Source organism: Ursus maritimus, unplaced genomic scaffold (assembly GCF_017311325.1).
Source record: "Ursus maritimus isolate PB19 unplaced genomic scaffold, ASM1731132v1 scaffold_6, whole genome shotgun sequence".
Taxonomy (NCBI): Eukaryota; Metazoa; Chordata; class Mammalia; order Carnivora; family Ursidae; genus Ursus; species Ursus maritimus.
Window position 1 is genome coordinate 77,466,899 of NW_024426774.1, and position 18,826 is coordinate 77,485,724.

An 18,826-nucleotide genomic window follows, 5' to 3' on the forward strand; every position below is an offset into this window, starting at 1 on the left:
CTCACTTAGCCCCAAGGAGGCAAGAGTGCAATTTCATCTTGGTTTTCTCTGAAGCCAGAATAGTGATGAGGCTGATACGAGGAACACAGAAGTGACCCCATCCAATCAGCCTGGCTTCTTCGGGCTGACCTGAGGCGGCTGAGGAAAGAAGAAGCGAGGGGGTGCTTCTTTGGAGGGGCTTGTGTTTTGCCTTGAATGGACAGGGTTGGGCCATGACGGCGCTGGTTGAAAGCAATGACACAGAGCCTCCTTAATGGCCCGGGAACGCAAGAGCCCAGAGCTGTTTGAGTAAACAGGATTTGCACTGTTCTGCTTTATGCTCTCGTAATTATCTGATGACCCAGTTGCCATACATGGCAGAGGGGACTTAGAAAGTGAGCAGAGAATTCTGATTTGAAATTCCGGAGCAATTTAGGACCACCTTCATGAAGTATTTCCTAACTTTGGAAGGAGCGGAAATGATCCCATCTCTAGCTTATTAATGCTAGACCCATATGAATCATGCATATGTATACATAGACCCACTCCCAAACACACACAGAGTCAACCCTTGAGCTCTCCAGTGGAGCCCAGGACGGACAATCCCCAAATTTAACTTCCGTTTACTTCTAACTCAGATTATCTGGTTTTTACCAAGAGCACGACCTTCTTTTCATTTTTTGCTTAGCATTCACTTGCATCTTTACTCTCATGGCAGGACCAGGGCAGTTAAGGATGGACACTTCCCTGGTACCCATCAGTAACCAGCTGGTTGAGCAGAAGAGCCCATCCGGAAGTTACACCCCTATCACCTCAACTTTACAAAGGAGGAGGCCCAGCCAGTGAGGGCAGAGCAGGGGCCTTAAACCAGGTGCAACTGCCCTCAGAACCCAAGCCCCTTATCCCTCGGTTCTGGTATCTTCCTGATGCCAAGGATTGGGGTTGCTCTCCAGGAATTCTGCTATTGGCTTCATTCACCTTGATTTGGACGTATTTATTATTCAGCATGAGCCCAGGACTTGTCCATGGATGATGCAGCCATTGAAAAGCCCCACGTGAGATTATTTTTCCCTAAGAGTTTGCTATGTTGTTTAGAGATTTCACCTGTTAAACCATTAGAGACTAATAGAAAAACAGCTTAACTTCTATTGAGCACTCACAATGTACCAAGTGCCATTAAGAGTCCCTTACGTGAGTTCATGGGTATAAAGCACTTAGAATAGTACCTGGCACAGAACTAGAGCTAAATCACATTTGCCATCCTTACAATGGAGAATTGCAATTCTTAGGAAGAGAGGATGGGGAACTGGAAGGCAGTGGTCAGTCTTCTTGGAACAGGGGCCATTGAAGGAAGGCGTATCCAACAGAGATGCAGTGTGGGCAGGGGGCAGGAGGCCATGGGCCCCGGCTGCAGTGCCCCCTGTTGGGATCAGAGGCTGTCATGCCTGGGGTTGGGTCCCACTGCCCCTTGTGTGGCCTGGGATGGGAGGCCCACCGGTGATTGGGAAGATTGAGGGATAAAAAACAGCAAGAATTCCTTTCTTCTTTTGAGACCTTCGAGCTTACTATCTCTCTGTTTCCTTCCTACTGCTAGAAACTCAGACATGGCAAAAGCTCACATGACAGATTTTTGTACAGCAATTTTCTGATGGAATATTCTAGAACTTTCTTTCCCAAGTTGATAGAAAAAAGAAAATAGCTCAAAGCAGGAAATGGTTTTAAGACAAAGTCAAAACTTTCCTGTGGTGGTGACACCAGCACATTTCGGTGTCTAGAATTAACACAGGCAGTCAAAGAAGCAATGTGGGCCCGGCAGATGAGCATGCAGATGGAAGACCAAGGGCTAAAGGGAGCTTCTGGGATGAAAACCTTCCAGGAAAGATCTAAGGGACTAAGTCACATGCCTCCGACGGAACTGGGAAAGAATATGGCTGAGGCAGAACCAAATGAGAGGCCCATAGTAGGCATAAACTGTATTTCCTATTTGGACTTTTGTTTGAGTTTCTAAAGAGTCTAACTTTCCGGATTGCTGTGTTGATTTGTTAATGATTGCAGTGTTTGCTTAATGAGCTGGACCATGCTAAGCGTGTACGTAAGGCAGAGGTCCTGTCTCCAGCCCTGAGCACAGACCCGATTGCCTTAAGTGTTCATTGAGTGAGGGGCTGAGTTCATAAACGGGGCTGCTACCTCGGGAGCAATGGCAAACAGCTCGACGGGAGTGGGAAATGCCTCCAAAGTGAGAAATATGGGCACAGACAGTACCACGTCCCCAAAGGAAAATAATCTAAGGCACAAGTGATTATAAATGTGGAGAAATCTACAGACCAAAAACTACTTCCATGGAATGCTGGTTCTCCCAGTGAAAGCTCTAGCAAGTAATACAAGATCGAAGTAGAATAAAGGGTCAGGTTCCCACGACAAGGGTCACAGCAGGGAGAGGAGGTCACAGAAAAGGAAAGACAGAGCCCCTGGCTTACTTTACCACGCAGCACAGTAGCAAATCTGTGAAACACCTCCCAGGAGACATGGCTCCACCCTTCCTTCCCCGCCCCACCCCGCCCCGCCCTCACCTGCTAAAAGAACCCACCTGGTCTGGGGCATCTGGTTAGAGATGGTTCTGGGTGGGGGCCCAGCTGGGGGTTGCTGTGTCTAGGAGGCTGTGGCAGGTGTGGCTGCATGCAGCTAAGAGTTGGTCAAAGGTTAAAAGAGTCCAGGTCACCGGTTAGATTTATTTTATTTTATTTTATTTTACTTTATTTTATTTTAAAGATTTTATTTATTTATTTGAGAGAGAGACAGAGCACAAGCAGAGGGAGAAGCAGGCTCCCCGCTGAGCAGGGAGCCCGACACAGGGCTCCATCCCAGGACCTGGGATCATGACCTGAGCCGAAGGCAGGCGCTTAACCAACTGGTCCACCTAGGTGCCCCGATGTTTTTCTGCTTTAATGTGCCTCTTGATTTTTATAAAGCATGCACACAAAGGTATGTATAAAACATACATTCAGTGTTTAAATTCATGGTAAAGAGAACACAAACATACAGGTAGCTGTCACTGAGCCAAAGAAACAGAATATGTCTGGGAACCAGAGAAGCTCCCGTCTGTTCTTTTCCCATCACACCCCCCTCCTCCCAGCCAGAGATGACCATTTTCCTGGCTTTTAAGATCATTGTGTCCTTGGTTTTCTTTGTAGTTCTACCAACTTTTCATTTGCCACTCAACACTACGATTTAGCGTTCCCTTCTGGTTAACTTTGGGAAATAGAGCCCTGGGAAGCGGACGCCTCTTGCTCCGTGCTGCTTGTGAGAGCCATCGTCTCACACTGTTAGCAGTGGCGGTCACGGGTTTATGCCGCCGCTGCCCAGTATTCCATCGGAGGAATGTGCTAACATTTCTGCATCCGTTCCGGGTCGGAACTCTTGGAAGGGGCTTTTGTGAACATGCGGCATGTGCTTCCTGATGCGCATTTGCAAGCAGGCCGTAGAGAACTGATGGGTGGGATGGCCAGACTGGAGAGTAGGTACACCTTCCCGGGTACCAGGCAACACCACGTTGTTAACAGTGGTTGCACCGTCCACCAGTAGAGTCGAGGGTTCTAGGCGCCCCATGTCACAGAGCGTGGAGTGTCGGACTTCTTAGCATTTGTCAGGCTCGCACATGAATGTATCTCATGGAGTTTTAACTTGCTTTTCTCCTGATTACTAATGAGATTGGGCGTCTTGGCGTGTGCTTGTTAGCCATTTGGGTTTCCTCTTTTGTGAACACAGTGCTTGTTTGGGTATTTTGCCGTTCTCCTACTGAACTGTCTGGTTTGTTTCTTGTAATTTGGAGGCATTCTTTCCATGTTCTAGACACTAATCCTCTGTCGGGTACCGTTTGCATTGCCTCGCTCGCTCTGCCTTAGGGATACGGGTCCGCTGAATGCACAACACCCAACACTGGACGGGGGAGCTCGACAGCGGTTTATCCATCTCATGCACTCATAGCCTGGAGACGAGGACGCAGGGCCACACGGGGCCGTACCCTCGAGCAGTGAACCAGCAGGGGCTGTGAGAAGCAGGCTTCGTAGTAACAAGAGGGTGGGGCACCCCCCGATTCCCACAGGGGTGAGAGTGGTTTATTTGAATAATTCCGCAGGCTGGCAGGGAGCTAAACCCACCACTCAGGGCTGAGCAGGAACTGTGCCTGTCTAAGGAGCATTATTTAGCCAAGGGACCTTTCCACGGGGGCAGAGTGTGAAGGAGAACTTTCATTTGGGCTCGTTGAGGGCCTCCCAGTTTTGCTAGGTGACAAGACAGCATTTAACACTGAACCTTAATTTTAGGACTTACACCATGGCTTATGTGTTACAAATACACTCTCTCATCTTGCGGCCCACCTCTCCCTCTCTAGGTTCTTTCCATGCACAGAGATTCTTTAGCGTTGCTACCTTCTCTATCCTAAATAATTCTTCACTACTCTAAGGTCAAAGCCACTCCCTGTACTGGCTTCTGAAAGCATTACCATTGGACTATCAGTTTGATTCTGAATCTAAACGGCATCAAAGCCCATTGGGTGTGTCTGCAACTTTCTGGCCCTTTAGGGAGACCAAGGTCCTGACTGCTTTGGGAAGCCCATTCCTGCCTCTTCGCAGTGTGAGGCTTCTCCACGACATCTCACAATTGCCCCTTCTCCAAGACTTCTCACTGTGGCCAACACATCTCCAGCCAGAACTGCCAGGACACAGAGTGTCCACCCAGCTCCCTTCCAACCCAGCCGGTGGGCTTTGTGCGCTCCGTGGGTGGGCGCACTTAACTCTGCTGGGTGCCACCAAACTGGGACTGCTGGTTCCTAGGGAGAGAGGACAATGCCTTGCTGTGTCCCGAAACACTTCCCAGTCATCTCCAGGCTCCCAATGGGCACAAGAAGAAACATGGGAAATGTGCGATTTGGAATTAGGACAGGCGTTCATAGTGAAAGTAGTCTTGGTAACGATCCTTGAGAAAGCAGCCAAGGACCTATCAGTAAGTTGGGGTAGAGAACCTTCTGTCTCCAAGAGGTAAATGATGTTCCCGACACTGTGATTCAGCTGGGAAGATGGCTGCGGACGGCACGTGCCCTCCCTTGTCTCTGTAATTGCTGTCAATTTAATAAACAGAGCTCAACTCATTCAAGGGACAGTTCAATTGCAGATATGATTTGTTCCCCTGTAACCATTAGGGTTTGAATTTTCCAACTATCGTTGTTTGTGTTCATTGTCGGCACACGGAAATGGCATAATAGTAATATAATAGTGAGTACATAGAGCTTGCTCTGTGCCAAGCACGGCTCTGAGCCCTTTCTGGGTGTTAACTCATAATCCTCATCACCACCCCCCCAACCAGCCTCCATCCGGGGTTCATCTTTATTCTGTGTAGAACCTGTAGCCCAAGGTGCCCCCACAGCCCTGTGACCTGCCAACTGTTTTCCACAGAAGCAGCTAGGTCAGGCAGCCCCGTAACCCAGCTCTCTGTCATACTCACTTTGGGGGAAGGGGGTTCCAACTGGCTCTCCAAGAAAAGACCATGGAGTGACTTAGTCATCGTGTCTCTATCTGCAATGTCTTTAAGAAGAAAGACTACTGTCATCTGTGAGCATTAGTCATCATCTAAAAAACTAAAGGGAATGAGCTTAAAATAAAATCAAGAACATCGGAAGGAACTTGGAGAGAGCCCGAGGGAGAAAATGATAGCACAGGCTAGTGAGGGGTTCACAGAGTCTTTGCCCACGGAGATCACGCCCGGGTGCCATCAAGCTGGGAGTCCCTCCTTTTCCTCTTCCTGTCCTTCCTCTGCCACCAAGTGGTGTCACCCTTCCTCACAGCCCCTGGACTGCTGGCTGCAAGAGGGGAGGGCCTCGCCTGCTTCGTTGTGTTTCTTCCCGGTGCGAAAGGCAGTAGCTGGCACACGGTGGCCCTCAGTCGGTGTTGGGTGGATTCTGTTGTCGAGTGACCTCTTTGACTCTCCTTCCTGTGCGTCACGTCTCCCTTTCCCTGTGCCTGTTCAGACTGACCATCTCTAGCCTGGTGGTGACCTGTGCTCCCTCTCTCTTCAGGCCAGAAAGCACAATCCTGCCCTCCCTTCCTCTCGGTCCCTCAGCAGGTCCCGTCCTCCCCACCCCAGGCACACAGGACAGGGCACTCACTCCTCTGCGGCCTTCTTGGCTCTGACCTCACTTCCCTTTGCAATACCTGTCTCCACCACTCTCCTCCGTGCCCCCTGCCTGGAGTACCCTGGCTCCCCACAGATATCATCCTGTTCCTCAGCTCCTGCTCAGGGATTCCTCCCCATGGGAGTCCTTCCCTGGGAGCCTCTCTGTCCTTATGACTGGAGTCTGTACACCACACTCAGCGTTCTTGGGGTACCTTGTTTTTACTCCTGTTGTCATGCTTGCCCCCCGCCCATACTTCCTTCAGCTAGTCAATGCATTTCTCTCGAAGGCCGAGCACCATTCGATGTCAGGCACCCAGGGGTGAAGAAGGCAGACGTGGCCCCTGCTCTCCTGGAGCTCCCCTTGGATGAGGCAGGCAGAGGACACACATCAGCACATGAACGAACAAGAAAACTTTGAGAACTTTCCTGAACGGTTATGAAACACCTGATCCCACGGAGCATTCGCTGAGTGATTACTGTGTGCCCTTGACCAGCAGCTCACGCCACCCTCCCAGCTTCCTCATCTTTTGGTTGATGAGGGGGCAAAGCCAGCTTTCAGTCCCGACCTCTGGGGCTCTCTCCACCTTGCCGTGACGCGGCCTGTCCCTCACAGGCCTCCCCGTCTGGGCAGACCTTCCCCTCCCCGGCCGTGACAGGACCGCAGAACATGTAGAGCAGGGGGCCTCAGAGGCCAGAGCCCCAGCTGTCAACGTGGCGTCCCTGGATGCTTCCTCAGAGGCAGTGCCTTCAAAGCAGGGACCTGAAGGATGCCCGGGAGTTAGGCAAACACACCTCATGGTGCAGCCTGGGGAGGGCCCAGAAGGAAGAGCAAGCTGGCCAGTTGGAGAAACGGAAATTTGGACGGCGGGTAGTACGAGCCTCAGAATTGAATTGGGTGGTTCAGGCTTCATCCTGGGAGCATTTGGCAGCCAACAGACAGTTTTTGTCTTGTTTTGTTTTGTTTTTTTGGAGTAAGGGCTACACCCAGCATGGGGCTCAAACTCACAACCCTGAGATCAAAAGTCACATGCACTGTGGACCGAGCCAGCCAGGCACCACTTGCAAATGGATCGTTTTAAGCACAATGGCAACCTGATCTGATACAGGGCTCCTTCTGCCTGCTGGTGGAGAATACGTTGGACAGGGACAGAAGTCGATGTGGGAAGACCAGTTTGGTCCGTTCATTCCCCAGATAAGAAATGATGGTGCTCTAGACTGGGGGTCGAGGTCATGGAAATGAAGTGAGAGGATCGGAGAGAATTTGAGGGAGCGGTGTGTCCCAGCACTTGGACATTGTTTGGATGTGAAGATGAGAGCGGGAGGAGGAGAAGCTGAGGATGCCGCCAGGGTGTCTGATATGGGCAAGTGACCAGTTGGCAATACCATGGGGACATTGAACACAGGGGAGAAGGAGGTATGGGTGAAAAAGAACGACATTGGGGATGCATGTCAACCTCTGGTCCCCAGGGGGCGCACAACAGAAAGTTACCTGGATAAGAGTGTGTAAGATTGTGTTTAAAAATATAGGAAAGGATGAGTTTATTGAGGGAGCCTGAGGCAGCAAGAAACGTGCCTGTCTTCTCTCCCTCTCTCTCTCTCTTTCTCTCTCTCTCTCTCTCCCTCCTCTGTCAGCTTCCACCCGCACTAGTGAATATGGGAGCCACTAGCCACATGTGGCTTTTTAAGTTCCAGTTAAAATAATTAAAATTAAATACAATTAACAATTCAGTCTTCAGGGGCACCTGGGGGGCTTAGTGGGTGGAGCGTCTGACTCTTGGTTTCAGCCCAGGTCATGATAGCAGGGTCGTGAGATTGAGTCCCACATCAGGCTCCGTGCTGGATGCAGAGCCTGCTTGGGATTCTCTCCCTCTGGCCCCCCGACCACGCATGCGCACACTCTTTCTCTCTAAAAAATAAAAAATAAGTGTAATTTTTAAAAACCAATCTTCAGTTATACCAGCCACATTTCAATGCTCATAGCCACGTGGCTGGTGGCTTTCATAAGGGACAGCACACATGATAGATCATTCCCATCACCACGGACAGCTCTATCGGACAGAGCTGTATCTAGATTCAGTGCCCAGGCACTCAGAAAAAAAGCACAGTTCCTTTGATTGAGGAGACCTTTAAGAAGTAAACAGGTGTTCGTTTGCTGGAACCCTATGGAAAAGGAACCCTACGCGTTCTTCAGGACCCTTCACATGAGCAAGTGGGCCTGCCTGGGGGCCCCTCGCTGCCCCCGCTGTCCCGGCCAGAGCACAGGAGTGTCGGCAGGTGGGGTCCTCCAGGAAGAGTAGGACTCCGCGTGCTTGTCCAACTTAACTCTTACTTCTTTCTCGGGCCTATGGGCAATACTTTTGCCCTGGAGCAAGCAAACCCTTCTAGATTGTAATTCAGGATGACAGTGATAAATTCGAGGGTCTCACAGAAAATCAGATCTTGAACTTTTCATTTCAGAAACCAGTTCTGAATTGCCTTCAATGTTCAGTTTTGGCTTTTGCTTTTGTTTTTCGTCTTCATTGAGTTGTGTACCTTTGTTCTTTATTTTCTTTTTCAGTCAGATGTCATGGATCAGAATTTGTTAAATTTCCTTCCAGAACAAGAGCATTCAGAAGTGTATAAAATGCTTTCTTCCCATATGCTTGTGACAGATTCCCCCTCCCCAGAATACTTAAAATGTAAGTTTAACTTTACTGGTTTTACAAGATATAAAGATAAGAGTTTTACTTTTGAAAGGAGGTTAGAATGAATTAAGAAGGGAGGACTAATTTTAAGAACAATTCTCCTTGCGACTCAGAATATTTCCAAGATCCTTAGAGGTATATTTTAAATTTAAAGCTAAAACTGGAGTTTGGCATATGTATGACATTTAACTTCTCTGTGGAAAATTTGAAAGCATGGCGCTTAAGAAGAATTTGTTTTGCATGTAATACAAGAAGTTTTTTTTTTTTTTTTTTAACACGAGAGTCTTTTGGTAACAAACAATGCAAAAGTCAGGGCGCAATGTGCTTATTTTAGGGGACACCGTAGTGCTAGATTTGTATGATATCCAAGTCACCAACAGAAAACTGAATAATTAGGTCAAAACTCCAAATTCTCCTCTCCTGAGGCTGTCATCTGGTTATTTATATACATTTGCAGGTTTTGTGGAATTTTCTCAAAATTGGCAACCTGGGTGGAAGGCCAGGCTCGGTGCCTTCTGAACTGGGTATCCTTTCACAAAGCACCGACATTGATGGAGACCGTGCAAGGGCCTCGCACTTACTTGCTCAGGCCTCAGATCACTTTCCGTGAATAATGTGTCCTGTTGTACATCTGATTTTATTCAAAGCCACGTGAAAAGATTAAATTAAAGAGAGCAGCTCTATACGAGCAGCTTTATTTTAATACACCATATGAAAACAACCAGAACTAATCAATGCCGACATAACCAACCACAGACATCTGTGAGCAAATTAAGACTAATTGGGCCCAAGTATGGAATGCAGAATATCTATATAAATTATGGGGGGGAGCCCCCTGTTCTGCAAAGGTCGTAAAACCATGTCCAAGAGTCAGTCTAATGAGAGAAATGTCCAGGCCGGGTGCAGACCAAAGCCCAAGAGTTACACAAAGACACAACTTGTTTAGTCTAGAATCTATGTCATATTCACGTTCCTTTTCTCTTTTTCCTTTAACGGCCCAGCTGACAACGATTTAGAGTTTTATTGCCATCTTCTCAGAGGCAGCTTGAACCCAAAGGAATTTCCAACTTATGAATACATAAAATTTGTAGGAAATTTTCGCTCTTACAACAATGGTAAGCTTTAATTGTCATATAATTGCGACAGTGTCTTTTATCATGCAAACGTGCACATGGGGGCAGAAGACTCACTGAGGGAGGAGGAGTGAGAATATGTGCTTTTCATATTTGCATTTGGATTTCCATGTTCCCGAGATGCGTTTTGTGCTCGTAAATGTTATCTCCCGTTCGAGAAGAACACACTCCCACACTTGTTTATGCCGGGGCACAAAGTCCCACTGAAATGCACTTTATTCATTTATTTATTTTCAGGCTGATGGAATAGTTCTGTGCTGTGAGAAACAACTTACAGTTAATAAAGAACAGGCTCAGCCTCCACACAGCCGAACAGGGCTGCATTGTGACGTGAAACTCCATAACCTTGGTTTCTGCATCTTAATTCTCCTTTTTACACTACTGCTCTGAGCATGTGTTCATGGGTCTGGGACATAGGTCTTCTGCTCCCTCTGACCCATGTGCACAGGAAGTGGCCGTTTTGTGATGAGCCAGCAATCCACACTGGATGAATTATCAAGCAGATAAGCCAAGCAGTAAAATCGTCCTCTCTGAAATTACCCAGATAACTAATGGTCTGAACTCTGGCTGCACCTCTAAACTCGACTTACACCCTCAGTTTCACTTCTGACCTGGGGAAAATAGGAATGCAGGCCCAATGCCAGAAATCCAGCAGAGCCAGCTCCAGCCCCCAGCCCCACGGTGAAGCCCAGCACAGGAAGGCCGTGCTTGGTTTGCTCCATGCCTCCCACCTCAACACAAAACAGATCACTTTTAACGATCTATCATTTCATAAGACCACAGAGATGGGAAAAAACGGAAGGAAGTGTTGACAGGGATGGTGGAAAGAGAGAAAAGGAAAGGAGAAATTTACCAAAGGAGAACAAACGGGGAAAGATGAGGCCCCAGGAAGTTGACGGCAGCCCAGGCTCAGGCAGGCGCTGTCACTGTTATTTAACTCCAGACCCACGGTGGGGTCCATTACCCCACCAAATTAGTCGCAGAGTTTCCATTAGAACCGGCCAACATAATGGCCCCGAGTCCTAATGCTGAGGCTATCCGGCATCTTCCCATCACCCTTAGACAATCCCCTGCTCTCTGTGGCTTGCATAAATATACATGCTTTGTCTCAAAGGCTCCAACGAGATGCTAAGCATGTTGGTCTTCCAACGTGATTTTCAAGCCTAATGTTCAGGGCTTATGCCTGGACGATGGGCTCCAGGGCCAACTGGCAGCCCTCTGGGAACCCACCCAAACAGGGCTCAGTGTTCCTAAGTGGTTGGAAGTGAAGGGAGGTCAGCTTTCGCAAGTGGGGCCCTAAATCCGGGCTAAACGGGATAGAGCCAAAGCCTGACCATGCCTAACCTGACTCATCTGAAAGGCTTTCCTAAACCTCATGAGAGGAATGTTTAATGAACCATATACATAAGTAAATGGTAGCTGATCCGGCTACCGAGTTAAAGAACTGACCTAAGAGGTGCCACGTAGAGCACCCAACATGATGCCAGTCCTGGTGCAGGGTTCACGGGGTGAGGCAGCTCGTTAAAATGCAGATTCCAGTTCAGGAGATCTGTGGGTGGGGCTGGGATTGTGCAATTGGAAAGGAACCTTGGGGTTTTGATGAAAGGGGTCACGGACTTAAAGAAACACCGCCCTATCGTAATACTAAATACCATTCCGGAGGAATTTTAATGGTACTCCTCACGCTGGTGGTGCTCCTTCCAGACAGCTTTACCCTTGAATTAATAGAAGCAGTGGTTTAGAATTTGCTTAAAATGTGTGCCGTGGCCATGATGCCAGCTGCCGGAATAGCAGAATATCCATGTGGCTGCGAGCGAGGAAGGGAAAGGCACTCTGGCCCCCGGAGTGCCAAAACAGTGGGAATTATGGGACGCTGCTCCCACGTGTCCCCATGACAACAGTGCACCACTTAATTAAGAACTAACACGTGATTGGCTGGTGAGCAGCGGTCGCATGCTTTGTTAATTTCCATTTCCACAACTCTCCCTTAAGCTGCTGCAGGATATCACTTTGAAGCTTCCTGTCACTTATCACAGTTTAGAGGGTTTCAGGGAAAGAGGCAGGCNTCATTGTGAATACCTGGTTTTGTTTTTTTTTTTTTAAACTAGCAGAGCTTTATTTTCGCTTCAAGTTGAGACAATGTTTGTTTGCCTGAAAGAATGTGTGGAAATTATGTGTGATTTTTTTTTTTTTTTTTTTTTTTTGGAAACTGTTACTGCTATAAACACACAGCACTGAAAGTGGAAAATTTAAAACCAAGAGTGCCAGAGTGTCTTTCCAGAGCCTGTTGAACAAACCAAAGTTAGGGGGCTTTCTTGAGACAAGAGTCCCCAAATATAATTGTGGAAAAACTGAAATATAATTCTCACTTGGATGAAAATAGACAACAAAGGTCAGAGACAAATGAATTTCTAAGATGGAACCCTATGAAATCACCAACATTCAATCATTCTTGACCTATGAAATATGGTTTAACATACTCTAAGGAACACTTCAGATTTGATTTTGTAGGTTACTTCTCAATAAACCTTGCACAATGGGTTAATTAAAAATAGCTCACCTTAGGAGTGCTTCCTAAGTCCCAGGTCCTGGGCTCAGTCTTCGCATTGATAATCTCATTGAACCCTCCCACCAACCCCGTAAGTGGCACCTGTTGGCATCATCCCATCTAAACAAGGAGGAAAGTGATGCATAAAGAATCTGACGGACACACATGGGAAGTGGGGGACCTACACTCGTACCCGTTCTAACCCTGAACTCCTACCCTTCACCCCAGTGCTTTGCTGCCTCCCACAAATCCAAGTTGAAATGAGTCTTATAGCTGCAGCACACAGGCCTGTCCCTGCCACCTGGTGTGCCATTGCTACAGGGTGTCTGTACCTGTGCATGCCAGATGTCCTGCACCCATGTACCAAGCTGCTCTCAGGGTACCCAAGATTTGTTTTAAGTCAAATATGGTGAGACACACAGACATGGAAAGACTGTCAGGAAAGAAGAGGTTTTTACTCACAGATCCCTCCAAACAGGCACAGCACACCATGGAGGCCACAAGCGGAAGCAGCAGGGGAGGCTGGGGGCGGGGCAAATGGGAGAAGATGTGGGCAAGAGCCACTCGTGTGGTTGCTGTGGAAAAGAAGGAGCAAGGCAGGGTAAACAGGCTTCAGTTTGCCTGGTGGGAATGATTTCAGTGGGCTCTTGGGTAGAGGGGCTGCCTGTAGCTGTTGGATGCCTGGGTGATGAGGGCGAGTGGAGAGTAGCCCAGAGTAGAAGAGACCCACAAAGGAGATGGTTGGGGTGTGGGTTATAGATGGGTTGGTTTGCCTGTGCAAGGTGCATGGGAAGGTGAGTTATTCACTATTTCTAGGAATTGGCCAACCCAGAAAGGAACAGTTCCTCCAGGGTCAGCAAGGCCCCAAATGTCAAAGTATCAAATACAGAAACTAGAAAATATGGTTTGTACACAAGCCACCCCGGCCACTTCCCTGAGTTCCCAGGCACGGAAAACATTTAAAACCAATGTATAAAGTATGGAAGAAAGTGGACTAGGAACACTGGTTTTATTTTAATAGAATCCCTGCTCACACTTCAGAGAACTGTGTAGGAAACCCTACTCTGGCCCATTACCGGGAAAAGTCCTGTCATTTCTGTAGGGATGTTTAGTTTATGGAGCATGGCCTGGTCCATTCTTCTTTGATGCCTGCCAGGAAGATACAAGGCTCTCATTTTTATAAATAATGGAGTGGAAAGGACGGTGACCTTTACTCATCTGTGAGCCTACACAGTCCATGCCTGGTACATAAGTAGGCTCAACACAAGTACATTGGCCTAGACGGAGGCTCAGCGATCTTAGCCCCACACATACAGGTGGTCGGGGGCAGCAGTAGGATTCAGACCCGACTTTTGACTCATAGGGGAATCAGGCTTTTCCCTGAGAGCTGATAATACAGCTCTCCTTGACAGACCCCAGAGCCTACCCAGAGACAGAGCTCTTGCTACGCCTTTGACCTTGAATCCAAAGTGAAGATTAAATCCACTTTGGTATGTGCTGGGTAAGCTGGCCCATGTGTAACTTCCAGTGATTTGTGAGTTGTCCGCACTGGAAGGCCTGGGCAATAGTGCCTGGTCAGCGTGTGGTCATCCTTGGCCTCCATTCGCTCCCCATTCTGTGTCCCCCACCCCCATCAAGTTCCTTAGCCACCTGGGCTCCCTGGACACTCCCTGAGAGCCTTAACTGGACCCCTGACTCAGGCACCCCTGCCAGGACTGTTCCTGCCATGCTCTCTTCCCTGCATCTTGTTCACTTGATCAACCAGTTTGCCTTAAAGCTGATGGAAGCACTGTCTGTGACTCCCTTGGACCTTAAACCAGAGAGCAGAAAGGGAAACGTGTCAGCTCCAGGGCAGGGAAGACGGTGACACGGATCCAAGAGAGAGTTTTTGGTGACCTTTAGTCACGTAGATGAAGACACCATGTGCTTGCCTGCTACCCCAAATAACCCCTCAGCACTCGTCTGGCTCTGTCACCGGTAGGAGTAGGCCGGGTTAGGAATTTGGGGTGTGGAGAGGCATAAAAGCAGCTTTGCCCTTGTTAACGCAATTGACCTCTCTGGACATTTCTAGATTCACCGGCCGATTGTGCCACCTTCCCCCTGTACCCTCTGCGTTCACCATGGCTGTGCAGACAGCCACCATTGCCCAAACGCGGCAACAAAGTGGAATTTTCCCCTGCTTCATTATTTGCACATCTTGGTCACTTCTTAGGACTTCATCATTTGCTACAGATGTTCGAGGCGGGGGAGGGGACAGAAGCCAGGATTTCACATCTTTAACCTAGATTTTTTAATAAACGTGAAGAAGTACGTGTCGGGAAATGGGACAAGAAAACAGCTTTCCTAGAACTGTTTCACTTTAGGACGGTTTCTAACCAAGTCTGTGAGAAGCTTCTTGAAGGAGTCAGAGCTGGAACACAGAAGCACATGTCTCCTCCTCCTCCCGTAAAAAAGCCTACTGTGTGATCTCGGCCATGTGGCCTGGAGATTCAGGGAGGACCACTGGTGGGGGCCGCCTCTGGTCTACCTCTGCTCTTCACATCATTTCCAAAATGGGGCTGAAATGAAATTATTCGGAGCTATGTTTGCCTCAGAACAGATTTTTTAAAGTACCGTGAACAAATACACCCCTTCCATCATTTTCCTCCTCCAGTCACATAGAGGAGCCCCTGGGTCCTCTCCCTACCCCCACCCAAGTCCCACTGCCCACCCCCCACTTTTATGGGAAAGGAACTGGCCAGATGATTTTCCAAGCCATAATGAACAGTCTTTGCTTTAAGGGGTCCTAATAAACAGGTTCCAGTTCCTGAAAGATAAGTTCGTGCCAGGAAGAAGGCAATCCTGTATTGAAGCCCTTGCTCCGCCCTCAGACTTTGATTTAAATGTGCGTCTGACTGAAATCCAGAAAGCAGTATTTCAAAAGTTGCTGGTGTGGTTCCAAATAGGTCACCCTCAGCAAACATTCCACTCTGGGCTTTCCAGAAACCACACACCAGAGTATAAAAGTTTCTCTGCCCTCATTTTACCTATTCGCCTCTAACCACACAACCAGATTTGAAATACTGGCAGAAAGGGAGGCTTTTTAGCTTACAACGCTCGATTCCGTATGTTCCGTGGGATTTCTGTAGGTTGCCTTATTTTCGGGCTTTGGGGGTTTTGTTTCTTGTTTCCCTGAGCTGAATTGAGACTTCTCAGGGAACAAAGCCACACCCACCAGACCCCACTGAGAATGGAGACGTGAGTTGAGCACAGGAAGGAATCTCTTCTATCTGTCACAGGCCCCCAAGAGGCAAGAAGCAGAGTGTCCCCTCCACCCCAACAAGAAAGTGCCACATCCTTCCCTGGCAGCCGGCATCGCTGCCGGATTCGATCGCAGAGGAATGGAGATGGCAGTAAAGAACAAATTGTTACCCAAGGGCATCGTCCCGCTGCAGCGTCTAGAGCCCATATTGAAACGGAGCAGTGAGGAATGGCCAGACATCTATCAGACACGTCCTCCCGCTTGCTTCAGCCTGAGAGCAGGGGCAGTCGTTGTGATACAAATGTGCACAAGACGTCCACTTGGAGGACAGGGGGCGTCAGCCTGTGGGAAGTTCACTTCCCTGAGCTTACGAATCATCTGGCCTCATCCACCCCAACCATCTGGTGGAGATCTTGTCAACGCCATGACAACCTCCTGGCCCCAAAAAATACTCATTTTAATTAATGTATGCCGAGGGAAAGGAGAAATACTTAAGTGAGACGTATATTTTCCCATCGGAGTCATTTTTTCAATCCAGCAGATTGCAAACCCCTAGCTTTCTCGTGTGGCTCTCAGCTTCTCTCCAAGCTCCTTCTTTCTTTCCAATGCCAAACAGAACTGGCAGAAAGAAAGCATGAACTGTGCACACGCTGATTGCCCTGGCAAGTTAGACGATGCCCCGGGGCCAAAAACCGAGCAGGATTATTTAGCTGCGGCTATCCCGAGAACCCGGTAACTGGGCTGTTGAGAACCCATCAGGTGAAGCATGCCGTGCTGTGCTGGGGGGGGGGGCGGGGGGGGAAGGGAGGGAGAAGAGAAGAGCCTGAAAATCGTGCTTGATGAGCGGGAGACGGTTTCTCCTGAATGTGCAGGAAATTATTTTTCCCTTAACATTCCAATGCTCTAGCCCCGACGTTTTGGATATTTATCATAAATGAAGATTTAGAACTTTTTGCTTCCTTTAGCGAGCCTCCTGATTGTTTCACATCTTCCAGGACACCTTTCAGCTTTGAATTTTCGTTTGTTCTGTGAAGTGCTGAGAAAGCGATTTGTCACTCTCTGTGTGGACGATTAGGGTGTTTTCCTACAGCTGTTGCAACTAATTTATCATGAGCAGGCTATCTCTGATCAGAATACTTAATTGTTTAGGCCTGATGACTGGCCCAGTCCTGATGAGCTGTTGGTACCCCGTTTTCCATTTGTTTCTGCTCCTTTGCTGTAAGCTATGTTCACTATTCCCACCTTGCTTCTTCCCCGTTCTTTCCTACCCCTTTGAACACACATCTCATGCCACCTGGGACCTCCCTGCCCCCTCGGTCATCCTTATGTTCTTATGACTCGGGAGGTCCTCTTTCGGAAGCCAACCGCAGGTGCCAAGCGAGACGAACTTTAATCACTCATTCTCTCGAGCACCTCAGGGCACTCTCATGTTCAGAATCCCTAGCGTGCCAGCCCAAGGCAAAATTCTCTAAAATTAGAGGCTGCAATGAAAGGTTCAGGAGCAAAGAGGGGCTTGATCCCCACCCCACCCCACCCGTGGACCCTTTTAGTAGTAGGGAGACCGAAAGCAGAACCCCTCTGGCATCTTGCCAAGCGTGAGGCACCACTCGTGCTGTTTTCAAGGAGTGGTGACTGCTGTTGCCGATTTGCAGCAGATCAGGTCCTTCTGATCAGTGTGATTGCACTAGGAGGGCGGTGAGCTAGCCCGAGGGCCAGCGGGACCCAGCACCGTGCACCGCGCTCCACAGGCACCCTCCCACAGCGAGCTAACCTGTGTGTCAGTTGCGGGCTGGTATCGGAAGATGCCTTCCCCTAGCCGGGTCTTAAGCTGTGGTTTTGATGTGTGATGGAAGGTCATCTCATCAGAGACCCGTTCGACAAACATGTGTAGAGCACCTGCTGTGTGCAAGACGCCTGCTCAGGGCGGCGGACAGAGAACTAGACCCATCCCTGCCATAGGGGAAACCTATCTCTTTAGCTCCGGGCAAGAGGAAGATCAATTTCAAGTAAGATGACCCTCGGGGCAAAAAATGTAGCAAGCAATCATTGCTTTTATCTGTGGCGTGAGGACTGTGTGTGTGCGTGAGTGTCTTGGAGTGGCGGAAGAAAGGAGAGGGCTGATAAACAGGGCTGCGCCGGCGTCGACCGGGTAATCCTTCCTAGAGGCTCGGGAAGCCAGCTGTAATTAGATATGTTTTTTTCTATTACTTAAATTGAAACAACTAATTAAATCCTTAATTAACGTTTTTTAACTACCTTGGGATAAGAAGTGCCAGAGAAGTTATTCTAAGTGCTAAATATTACCATGAAGTCCCAGGGAGCAGTTTGCTCCTGTGTTGACTCTGGAATCTGCTAGGAGGCTCCCGCTGTGCATAAAAGTCGTTTGCAAAGCAGTCGGCAGAATGTTTCCAGTATCTTCTTCCCCTTGACTTCCCCCAAGGTCTTCCCCTTGGCCTCTGCTGAAACTTTCATCCTTGATTTACCGGCACCTTTGATCAAGCCCTCAGCTGCTTCAGGTTTGGGGGTAGAAAGCTCATTCAGAAGACGAGTTTGCTTGGTTCTGGGGCCCTCTGTAAAGTGTCTAGCTTCTCCAGCGCAGGCTGTAAGCAATAATGAAATTTCCCGTGCGGGGAGCATTTTCATCTTTAAAACCTTAGCAGTTCTAAAAGGACTCATAAAACTGCACTGAGAGGTAGCCAGGCCAGCAGTAAGCTCTGCAGAACATTCACTTAATTTCCATGGTCTCTGCCCCTTGAAGAAATTGTTAGGGGCTGGGGTCTCACTACCCCACGCTCTTTCCGCCCTTACGGTAAATCACAGATGAAGGCACTTACTGACAGAGCCCATGGATCATTCCAGCAAGGCGCATAGTTTAGAGACAAATGAGAGACCATCTCTTAAAATTTCCCGGAAGTCCTCGGAAGTTTGCTTAGAAGGCTGAGATTTTCTGAAAGAGTAGGGAGAATTTTATTAGGTCTTTATCTGGCAGGTGATGACCCTTAGCTTCAAGCATAGAGAATATTTCACATCTGGGAAATGTGTTAATGTCTCTTTTTTTATTATGCAGATGTTC

At 48.5% G+C, this 18,826-nt stretch overlaps 1 protein-coding gene across 7 annotated transcripts in view; it reads left to right on the forward strand.

The window, feature by feature from the left end:
• The window catches only part of NPAS2 (neuronal PAS domain protein 2), a 154,527-nt gene that overhangs the window by 104,229 nt on the left and 31,472 nt on the right, over nucleotides 1–18,826 (forward strand). For all 7 annotated transcript variants that reach the window (XM_040623585.1, XM_040623583.1, XM_040623586.1 and 4 more), the window contains 2 exons: nucleotides 8,705–8,825; nucleotides 9,833–9,946. In XM_040623585.1, the coding sequence (XP_040479519.1) occupies nucleotides 8,705–8,825; nucleotides 9,833–9,946 (235 nt within the window). The remainder of the gene's footprint in view (nucleotides 1–8,704; nucleotides 8,826–9,832; nucleotides 9,947–18,826) is intronic.